At 34.3% G+C, this 12,300-nt stretch overlaps 1 protein-coding gene across 1 annotated transcript; it reads right to left on the minus strand.

The window, feature by feature from the left end:
- Positions 1-2,283: 2,283 nt before the first annotated feature.
- On the minus strand, positions 2,284-12,090 carry LOC129279474 (protein phosphatase 1L-like). Its single transcript, XM_064110975.1, has 2 exons — positions 12,076-12,090; positions 2,284-9,235 (listed from the first exon to the last, which is right to left on the minus strand). The coding sequence occupies exons 1-2, from the start codon at positions 12,088-12,090 to the stop codon at positions 8,681-8,683; spliced, it is 570 nt and encodes a 189-aa protein (XP_063967045.1). The 3' UTR covers positions 2,284-8,680.
- Between the last annotated feature and the right edge of the window lie 210 nt (positions 12,091-12,300).

Consider the following 12,300-nt stretch of genomic DNA (forward strand, 5'->3'; position numbering starts at 1 on the left):
TTATGAACTAGACCAATACACTTATAGAGATATGATGGCAATTCAACAAATACCCCCAACGTGGCCAAAGTTCTTGACCTTACATGACCTTTGACCTTGATCATGTGACCTGAAACTCGCACAGGATGTTCAGTGATACTTGATTACTATTATGTCCAAGTTTTATGATTTAGACCAACACACTTTCAAAGTTATGATGGTAATTCAACAAATACCCCAATTTGGCCAAAGTTCATTGACCCTAAATGACCTCTGACCTTGGTCATGTGACGTGAAACTCATGCAGGATGTTCAGTGATACTTGATTAACCTTATGTATAAGTTTCATGAACTAGGTCCATATATTTTCTAAGTTATGATGACATTTCAAAAACTTAACCTTAGGTTAAGATTTTGATGTTGATTCCCCCAACATGGTCTAAGTTCATTGACCCTAAATGACCTTTGACCTTGGTCATGTGACATGAAACTCAGGCAGGATGTTCAGTAATACTTGATTAACCTTATGGTCAAGTTTCATGAACTAGGTCCATATACTTTCTAAGTTATGCTGTCATTTCAAAAACTTAACCTCAGGTTAAGATTTGGTGTTGACGCCGCCGCCGCCGTCGCCGTCGGAAAAGCGGCGCCTATAGTCTCACTCTGCTATGCAGGTGAGACAAAAAGGTGCAAACTTATAAATCTGAAAGAGATATAATTTTTTGGTATGGTTTCAATCAGGCACAAAGATGGAAATTGATAATTGATTTTAATGGTACAAACAGTAATGGAATACATATCTTTAAAAGAAAGATCAGAAATCCCTCTGATCAATATACAGAGGTCATTACACACAAGTAAGCCTGTATGTTGAACGGTAAATTGCCAATTTGTCTATTGCCAACTTATCTACTTATTACATTGTCTATCTTCATTTAGTTTTCACACCCATTTCACAACATTTTGTCTAACAACCATCAGGGGCTGCTTCATAAAGAGTTACAACTGTAACCATGGTAACCTTGATTTTGATTGGCTGCTGAGCTCTGTTGCCATGGTAGTTGCCATAATGGCAAAATCCTTCATGAAACGGGCCCTTGGTCCAATACTCATTTTGTCCAATCATCACTTTTTCTAATTACCAGTTCATCTATGACCATTTCGTCACATAACCAGTTGGTCTAATAGCCACATTATTTTCATTCATTTTGCCTTATTAACACTTAGTCCAATTAGACCAAATGGTATGGACTAAATGGAAATTGGACCAACTGGTTATAATTAGACAAAACGGTGTGTGGACTCAACGGCAGTTAGACCATGTGGATAGTGGATGAAATGATGGTAAACATATGAGATAGTAATTGGACGAATTGGCATTAGACCAATTGGAAATAAACCGTTTGAACTTCAAACTCTGTTCTAAATTAGTGTTTTTGCTATCGAAAACCAAGCGTGTCACTAATACTTGGTCTAAATCACGGCATAACCTTCACTTGTCACATGATTAAAAGCTTGCAAAATTCAGACAAGATAAATCTAATCCTTACCACATTGATTCATGCTTTCCTACCCTTCATAACATCTGACTATAATCATGATAATATCAAGTAGTATACAAACTGGAAGAGACTAATGTTTTGTTTTCACCTACAAGAAATCTTAAAGAAGCATCTTTAACCATAGTTTAGAAAAACTTCCATAAACTATCATTAGTACCAAGGTTTTTATCAAATGTTATGAAAATTACATAAAACCCAACTTAATACAATGATTTGATTTACAAGAGAAAAAAATGAGAACAGAATGGTGAAAGTTTGAAAGAAATTGGACCAGGAGTGAAAAAAGTATTAAAAAAATATTTCAAAAAGTTATGGTTCTATCAACAAAGAGATCATGAAGGCTTTGTAAATCTTTTATTGGTAACTTTGTGAGTATATTGTGACAAGTCTTAGATAATTCTATTTCACCAAAATGCAAATTTTTATCGGTAATTGTTGTTTTTCATATATATTTTATCATATTTTCACTGTTTACCTATGTGTAGCTTAATTTTTCTTTATTCAGCATACAAGCACATATCACTTAAGTCGACAGTCAAAAAGAATGATATTGAGCATTTCAATACATAACAAAAATAGTGTATGGAAACATTTACTGAAATTTTTTTTTTTTTAAGAATACAAATACATTTTTGTTACACTTTTCCTAAAACAAACACAGTTGGAATCACTGTCATTGTTTAATAAAAAAAAAGTTCACATTATACCTGTAAACACATGAAGCATGGTCTTTGACAAGGGATTGCATCTATAAATAAATCTGTGATTTTTATTGAGTTGGTAGAATTAGGTGAGTGACAATGAATGGGTCCCACAGATACACAAATTACACAAATGGTTGCACTAATTAATGGCTGCAATAAAGATATACATGTACATGTATATTATCACCTAATGGGCGATTCCATATGTGTCGTACAGGACATTTTGTCAACAATATCTAGTCTCTTAGCTGATTGCTTGAGCAATGAAAAATTATTTTTGGTCAATAATAATGTTATAGTGGGTAGTCATGTGAAAAACTGATTACCAACTAAAAATATTTCATTATGGCTGAATTAAGTGCGAAAATGTGTCTCGTATACGGGACTCAGAAATTTCCGGTACGACACACCTCTAATTCACCCATGGACAGCATATTTTTGTTGGTTGTCATGTTTTCATATGTCTACCCAGCATTACACTATTATAACCACGAAACAAATTGAAGTTCTTTGTTTGGACAATAGGTTGGAAAATGCAGCGAAAATAGCTCATTTTTCTAGCATGGAAACGCCCTAATGGGTTTCTTCTTAATAACAGACTACTGTTTGCACAGTTGTACTACACAATAAACATAATTTACATACAAAGATTAAACATGCCACAAAGAGACTAGACACAACTAGTTTGTTCTCAGCATACCCTTGAATACAGACTTTAACCTAAGTAATACGTTGCCCTTTGCAACACTGTGCTATTTAGTAACATGTTGTTCCAGAAGCAGTGTAAATCTTTTGCCCTCATGAACAACTACCTCTGATTAAGCTTTAATCAGTGTCCCAAACAACTTGCTTGCAATTTTTATGACAACCCAGGATTTACACAAGTTCACTGAACCAGACATTCAACAAGGCAGACTTCATTTCACAATATAACAACCACACAAATATGAAAAACATGCATTTGGGTGGGCAAAGAATGGAAATGAATATAATACTGTAGTAGCAATAATGATAATAATTCAATTTTTTGTATAGCTCTTACATGTAATACATCAGAACAACAGCTATAAGCGATTAGAAATATCTTTGCCTCGGTCATTAGATCCTGGCTTGCCTGCACGCAATGTACATCTAACCCCCAGAATACAATAAATGGTACACTGTAAAAACTGTGGTGTTAAAACTGACACCAATTGGTGTTAATAGAGGACCACACCCTGAGGTGTTAAAATAACACCCTTGAGATTGATCATAACACCAAAGAGTGTAAATGTAACAACCATAGGTGTTGTAATAACACCTATAGGTGTAAAACTAACACCACCAAATTAACACCGGTGTAAAATAACTGGTGTGGTCCTCTATGTACACCGGTTAACACCACAGTTTTTGCTGTGTATATTTTGAATTTGTCTTATGCCAATTTCGTCATTCAATCTACCATCAGTTCATCCACTATCCACATGGTCTGAGTGGACAAGTTGGCAGCAGACGAATTGGCAATTCACCAATCAACAGTGTATAATTATCTTTAAAATGTCTATATTTTCAGCAGATCTTGAAATTCCATAAAAGACATAAATAAATTCTTAAATTAAATGGTGATTTACTCTAATGGAAAGTACACATACATCTAAATCACCAGCTAAATCAATATCATACTATAATGATCAGGCAGTATGACATTGGGAAATTATATATAAGCATAGTTTGATACATCACAAAATCAAGACATTTTGAATATTAGTACTTGAAATAGAGAAGAAAAAAAATCACAGAGCATATGAACAGGAAAAATAACATGAAGAGCAGATAACAATTAAAGTAAAATTATTTATTAATATTCCTTAGAGAAATTATACTTTTCACAATCTAGTCCATGTACCATTGATATACATACACATATACATGTACAGTCGTGTTCAAAAAGCTAGTGAACCCCACCAGAAAATGAACATATTTAAAGTGTTCAAATTCTGCTAAGTTTTACATATCTACACAGTAAAAACGCTGTTTACGATTGTATACAACGCTGTTTACTTACAGTAGTTGTTTAACAGTTAAAAAAAAAAATCATGTTTAATTTATTGAAGATTAGATATTGAAAATTAAACTTTGTTGTTTAAGATTTCAAACACTTGTTTAAATTGTTAAAATAATTACTGTAAGGTTCATATGGTAAACAGCGTTGTATAAAAATTTCAAACAGCGTTTTTACTGTGTAATTGTGAAGTCAAGTGATAAAGTATTAAACATTAAATAAAGTTTGTTTCTCTGGGCATGCTGAACATTACATCAAAGAGCAGGCCTGTCAAAGAGTGCACTTTGTGGAGGGGTTCATTAACTTTTGAGCACAAATGTATGTATAGGTACACCAATAATCAAGAAACTCTTGGGTGTGCACCATTTCCAATCTTTCAGCTACTTTTATATGAATAGCGCCATCTCAAGTTTCCAGCAGGTAATTCCTGACTGCTCCATGACATATTCTTTTTGCATTCTTTGAAAATGTATTGAAAAAGGTTGACTAATAAGTAGAAGGATATAAATATTTTGTAAGGTTATCAGGCATTGGATATTAATATCAAAACAAATTATGTTTTATTTATGAATTTTAATAGTAACCATCATCTGTGAATCAATGAGACAGTTGATACAATTATAAAGGCCTAATTACATTCAGATTCCATTACATGTACTCTTTAAGAATTAATATTCAAAATAGTGGAAAATATATATTTTCAAACAAAGACAAACATCTGATGCAAAACCAAATAAACCAGATATACAATACATGTATGTAGATGGATATTACCACAGTAAAAAAAAGAATGAATCATTACAAAAAATACCAACATCATTATATAACAAATATACTTATATAATATTGACTGGTCTTGAGGGGAACATCAAATATATTGCCAGCAAAAGAATCATATTGGCCGAGTCTTTAGACGAGGGCAATATGGGTCTTTAAGGGCAACATATTTGATGTTCCCCGAAAAAAGGGCAGTCAATATTTTTATTATCATCCAATTCAGATATCTAGAGCAAAAATCATGATAACAGTGATATCTTTTAAGAATAGAGTTATGTTGTGTCATGATAATATCAGTGTCTAGGCTATGCACTTTACCATTATGACCTACTTGCAAGCGCCCAGATCCAGCGTTGTCTTTATTATGACGTAGATCGTTGGTGCGCGGAACATTATGAAGCGTATCACTTCATTCGCATCCTCAAAGGCCCGGATGTGAGACCAGGGAAAATACAAAGGTATATTTTGCGTCGTCTCTGCATGCAAAGTCAATACGCGCATTGAGACCGAGGAAAATACAAATAATATACCTATCCCTTCCTGATAATAATACAATACAGGGAAATACGGTTTTGTAAATGACCAGCTCAGATGTCTGATACGGGTGATAATAAATTATATTCCCCATTACAAAAATATCACAAAGACAATAAAAGATAAACATGTATGTGTCATTTACATGTATATCAAATGAAAGTGGAATTCACAGATGAAATTAAATAACACAAAAAGGAATATACATGGAATGAATCATACTGTTTGAAGATAAACAAAGAAATGTTCTTTAAATTTTAGTGGTTTCAATTGCAAACAATTTAAATTCTTTCACAACAGAAATGTTAATGTAAAATGGCAACACTTTAATAGCGCTCACATAATTTTTTTTTCCATTCACTCATTTCATCATCATCAGCCATATTCAGGCCTCCTCAAGTTTGGGCCAAAGGTGCTTGTCTTGTGCTGATCTGCAATCCATTTTGTGCCAACGAATTTTGTGAGCTCGTCACTCCATCTCAATATTGTAAGTTTTTATTGTTATTATTATCACCATTATTACTATTATCATTATTGTTATTATTGTTATCATTATTATCATTATCATCATTATCATCATCATTACTATTATTATATTATTGTTATCATTATTATCATTATTATTTTCATCATTATCATTTAAATATTCCTCTTTGTTTGAAATGTGTGAAAAACATTTTCAGACCTATATAAATTTCAGCAGTCTATATCAAGTTAAAGTTGCTGGAAAAGTCAGACTTCTATAAAATGATATTATGAAACATCCAAAAGAAATGTTAGTGATTTTTTAAAGCTAAGAAATAGAGCTATTGCAATGAAACCAACTCCAAACTGACCAATCTTATGTTAGGAATATGTAATGCATAATTTGGTTGGTCTACAGTTGATCTTACTTGTGTAATTGTACTAAAACCATAACTGTTCTGAAAATAGCTTTAAATTGTGCGGTTAATCATTCCTATTATTTGTACATGTATGCTGTTCACTAAACCATGGAAAAAATTCTTTTTATGAAAATGAGAGAGGTCTATTTGTCTTTGTACGGTGAAACACATATGCAGATCTCATTGTATAAGCTCGTGTATAAATTAATGCATGCAAAAAAAAGTCATATGGGCTACATACAGTATGCTTTATTGGTATATACTGTATAATAAATCTGTATGACAACTACAAGCCATGGTCACATTCTTTCATTTCAACAATATCCATAACATACCACCATTTATCACTTTACATCCTTGGCCCAGAAGTGGTATCATGGGGGGGGGGGGGGCAGGAGGGGGTAACTGCCCCCATCATTTTTCAAGTAAGGTTACGTACATGCATGTAAAAACAACACGGAAAATATGATGAAAAAGGGAGTATTTGTTTTTCACCCTTAAAATGAAATAAACATCCTCATGTGCCACCCCCCCCCCTTATCAATATATCCCGGCTTTGCCCATATAACTGGTAATATGTTTTTTATGTGATGATGAGCTTACATACACATATAAAATTTATTAAAATAAAACCAGCATTCACATTCAACCACGTAATAAAGTTAAGTTTGAACTTGTATTGGAGAAAAGGTTGAAATGATCGGCCAATTTATGTGAGGCTAGGGCTGTGATATATAAAAAAAAAACTATTCATAGAAATATGGGACAATGAGATTGGGGATATGTTTCATATCTTTGTTAACATAAATCATAGCACTCGAATGCAATCCTATTGGCTTTGGTTTTCATAAAAATGAAAATGGGAAATTACAAAGTCAGCTTCTTACTTCAAACACAATTATTTTTTTGCCCTGCAATAAATTCCAAATAGAATAGTGAATTGGAGTCCCGTTCACACATGGAATGACAACTCTTGTAAGTGAAGCACAACACATGCAAAAATCGATGGGATATGACACAAAAAATAAGGCGGAAATCATATCATAAAGGCTTTATACATGTAAATCAATTTAAAAAAATCTGCTACTTGATATATAACTGCTACATGCAACAAAATAGGATCGTTAATATCCTTATACAGAGTACAGTATCGTTTACTGATATACTCAAATGTAATATGAAAGTTCCATGAATAAAGCCTAAACACAATTATCCTTATGACAAATCAACATGCGTCAAGGAGCTTGCTGTATTAACTCTTGAAATAATTTTTCATTGATATGTATAAACATAATTACAAAATTTTTGTTAAATAACTTTCACTATAACGATTTGAAATATGGGGGCTTACATCCTACGCAAATGAAATACATGGTATTAGTATCATCATAGTTTTTTGGAATATTTATCAGTGTACAGTATCAGGCAGTATGTCATTGCTTCAAAATATCTACCATCCAGTATTTACTCACCAACCCTGTATAACATATTCAAGGACAAAAAGGAAGGATAACACATCATAACAAATTCATAAATCACCATGCATGTGCGCAATTTACCCGGTGGGGGGGGGGGGACCAGTCAAATATATTGCTGTACACACGTGTGACCAAAAAAACGCGTTGAAAGGGGTATTTTTTCAGTTTTGGGCGCAGGCTGCGGTGCACTCGTAAAGGGTATAAAAAACACTGATTTTTTCTTTAAAAGGTGGTTTTGAAAGACTGGTCAAATTCTCAATCACGGGGTCAAACGTATTTAGGGTATGTTTTTTCCCTGGAGTCATATTCTGCCGACAACTTGTTTAGGGGCCAAAATGTGTAAATGAAACCCGCGAAAAACTTGTTTAGGGGGTTATTTTGCAAACAGAGAAAAACCTGTTTAGGGGGTGTTTAGAAATTACTTGGTCACGCGTGTGTACAGCAATATATTTGACTCCCCCCCCCCCCCCGGGGCAATGTACCTTTGTAAATACTGTTCTCACAACTTCAATCTAATGATAAATACAATTCAGTCTCTCAAATTCACAATAAATAACAGTATATCACAAGGCATCTTCATGATTACCATATTAATGTTCAAAATTCATCCATGAACTCGAGATAATCAAACAAAACAACAAAATCAATAAAACCATAAATCATCATCAGAATGATTAAATATTAAGCAAGAAAGAAAAATATGATACGGACCCATATTTAGCTATTGCACATGAGTTGAATTTGAGCGATGTCTACTGAGATTAATAACCATAACTGTTATATTGTCCATAGAACCGCGATAGAATGACTGAAGGACGATACTTTTGGCGCCAAAATGTGGCTCCCCTAGTCGCTCTTTAATATACTGGACGGCTTCTTCGTTACTAAATGTATCCCACAATCCATCGCTGGCAAGGATCAGGAATTGTGGGTTGTGTTCGTCAAGGTCAAAGGTCAAGATGTCGGGGTCGGCAACGACAAACTTGTGATCCTTGAGCGGGTAGTCCCCGATGGCACGTGATGTGGCGAGGATTCCAGCGACGCGCCACACGCCATTGAAAGCAATGAAACCTCCTGCTTTCTTGATGCGTTTACGCTCCTGAGGATGGTGGGGTTTGTGGTCGTACGAAAGTGGGACGGCTTTTCCAGACCAGTCGCACATCACGCCACGGGAATCCCCAACGTTTGCGACGATCACATCTGACTCTGTTATTAAGGCTACCAGAGCAGTTGACCCTACAATACACACAACAAAAATACAAATGGGAAAAAATTTCTGAATAAATTAAAGAACTATGAAACATAATCTCAACAAATTCCTTTTCTGACTTCTATCACACCTTAATGTATGGTAGACATACAATGTAACATAATGGCTGACTATTAAATATTCTTAAAGAAGTTCACCCTGACAAAAAGTTGATTTGAATAAAAAGAGAAAAATCCAACAAGCAAAACACTGAAAATTTCATCAAAATCGGATGTAAATTAAGAAAGTTATGACATTTTAAAGTTTTGCTTAATTTCACAAAACAGTTATATTCACATCCTTGTTGGTATGCAAATGAGGAAACTGATGACATCACTCACTCACTATTTTTTTAAATCTTATTATATGAAATATAAAATAATCCAATTTTCTCCATGTTGTTGTGTGAAACAACAATTAATTCCTACATGTGGGATTCAATCAAGTTGGTCCTTATTGTCAAATCTGTAAAAAATGAAGTATTGTATAATTCAAACAATAAAAATCAAAAGAAATAGTGAGGGACATCATCGACTGTCTCATTTACATGTCACTGAGGTGTGCATATCACTGTTTTGTGAAAAATAAGCGAAACTTTAAAATGTCATAAATTTTTTATTTTTCATGAAATTTTCAGTGTTTATTTGAATCATCATTTTTCTGGGGTGGACTTGACCTTTAAAGAAGTTCACCCTGACAAAACTTTTTGTGCAAAAATAGCAGAAAAGTAAAAAATATTGGTCAAGATTTGAGGAAAATCTTTCAAACTATTTAAGGGAGGTTAGAAGTCAAGGTTATTAGTTTGTCTAGCTTGACTCCTAGCTGACCAGGCTCCCATTGGGGATGACAACCCTAGCTTGCGTCCGTCCGTACGGGCTGTGAAGGGGGAAACCCTGTTTCAGTCCCAGGAACAAGTGGCTTCAGCGCCTGGCTATATTTGATTTGGGTTGACTGCCCATTCCATCTAATTACTATTGTCACATTATTTAATTATGGTTTATTATGTGGCAATCCTAACCACTTTCCATAATTTCTTATAGCAACATCAGGCCAAAAGAACAATCTAAAAAAAGTTATTAGAGCTTTAATTTTTTGATTTGTGATGTCACATGTGAGCGGCTTCACCTGTATCATGTATTTGAGAAATCAATGAAATGAAATGAAAAAATGAAAATGGTTTTATTGTACCTTTAGTATATCAACAGACAATTTATTTCACACCAGCTCCTGCAAGAATAATATGGGGGGCCACTTACATTGATGAGAGGATACCATGCACGACCATAAAAAACATGTAAAAAGGATGTCTTTTTCAAGATAGGGCATGTTACGTACGTAACGTAATAAGGATTTAAAAAACACTGAAATAATGAAAAAAAGGGTATCTATTTCACTAGGAAATCTACATGTTTAGGGTCAAATTTGCAAGGGTATAAAAAAATTAAGAAGAAAATGTTTTATAAAGGATGTACTTTTTACCAACAGTCAACACTACATGTTTATTAGAGTACGATTTGCATGAGGTGTAGGAGGTGGGGTCGTACTAAACCCAATGATGTAGGTAAAGGTAAAACAGATGACCGACGTCCGTGACATAACAATTAAAATATCGCTGTACTTGTTTAGGGGTTTAATTGATTCAGGGAAATACTTGCCAAGAGTATCGTTTTATTTCCAATACTTGTTAAGGGTAGGGTTTCACACGCCAATACTTGTTGAGGGGTGCATTTCAGAATATGGATAATACTTGTTTAAGGTGCTTAGGGCGCATGGTATCCACTTGTCAATGGAAGTGCCCCCCCCCCCTGGCACAAATCAAAACCTAAAATTCTAATAACTTTCTTAATCTTTCAGTGATTTTCCTCAAACCTTAACCAATATCTTTTATCATTTTTCCCATTTTTTTTACAATAACGTTTGTGTCAGGGTGAACTTCCCCTTGAAGCTTTGTGACTGGTAGAGAATTTAGATGTAAATGCATGAAGAGACCCCTCATTCATCATGTACACACTGTACCAGTATCACTAAATGCAACAGACATATGAAAGGGGGTGTGTAATCTAAAAAAAAAATATGAAGAGACCCTTTCAGTCATATTCAAATTAAATTTGAAAAACACAAGGATATCTCGTTCTGGTTATTCTCCAAGATGTAGTTGCAGAAGGAGTTGGGTGGAGTTTTTTTTTAAAGCAACTCAAAAAAAGTGAAGAGCAAGTTCCTTTTCAAATGTGCTTGTTTCAATTGGTTGAAGATCAAGTCAACTTCGATTGCAACTATTTCTGCAATGGCCTCTGAACTTTTGAAATAATCTCATGAAGATAAATGTGTCCAGGTTAGTGCAAATGTTATCTTTTTCATCTGGCACAGAGATAACAGATTGACGGATTATTATTGTGAATACATTACAATCACCATACAAGTAAAGGTAAGAACTCCAAAACATACTGGCTGCGCTAATCTACTGCATATAAATACCAGATAGGTACACAGAGAGGTCATTGGTCTATATCTTATTATTACTGTCATCAACACACAATGCTTGGCACATTACGAGTGGAGGATTGATTAATTAAAAATGACCTTATAATATGTGGGGATACCTAGGGTGGATAGTGTAAGCGAGTAAGGGGCATGAAACACTCTTTCACACTGCAAAAAACAATAGTAAATATTTGAAACAGAAATGTTTAATCGGTTTGGACTACATCATGAATTTATAATTATGATATGGGCCAGACATGCTTCCATTTTTGGGACCCACTGACCCCCCCCCCCCTCCCCCGTTGCAATTCAATGACTGTAATGTATGTGGATAAGCTAATTTGGGAATGGAACAGGAAAGAAAACTTGTCATCACTGGCACATACAATGGCCATGGGCATACTCAACTGTGTTACAGTGGAATGAGAACAGTAACTCCTTGACCGAATAAAAAATATCTTATATCATAGGAGATTTCCACATACATGTAGACCACAAAGTTAGCATGTAGGATGCTTTAATATGAAATATCCCCAACCCAGCCCCCCCCCCCCTTGTATGTATAAAACAAAAGCATTTATGAAAAGTGCAATAAATAATGCACTGCATAC

Source organism: Lytechinus pictus, chromosome 16 (assembly GCF_037042905.1).
Source record: "Lytechinus pictus isolate F3 Inbred chromosome 16, Lp3.0, whole genome shotgun sequence".
Taxonomy (NCBI): domain Eukaryota; kingdom Metazoa; phylum Echinodermata; class Echinoidea; order Temnopleuroida; family Toxopneustidae; genus Lytechinus; species Lytechinus pictus.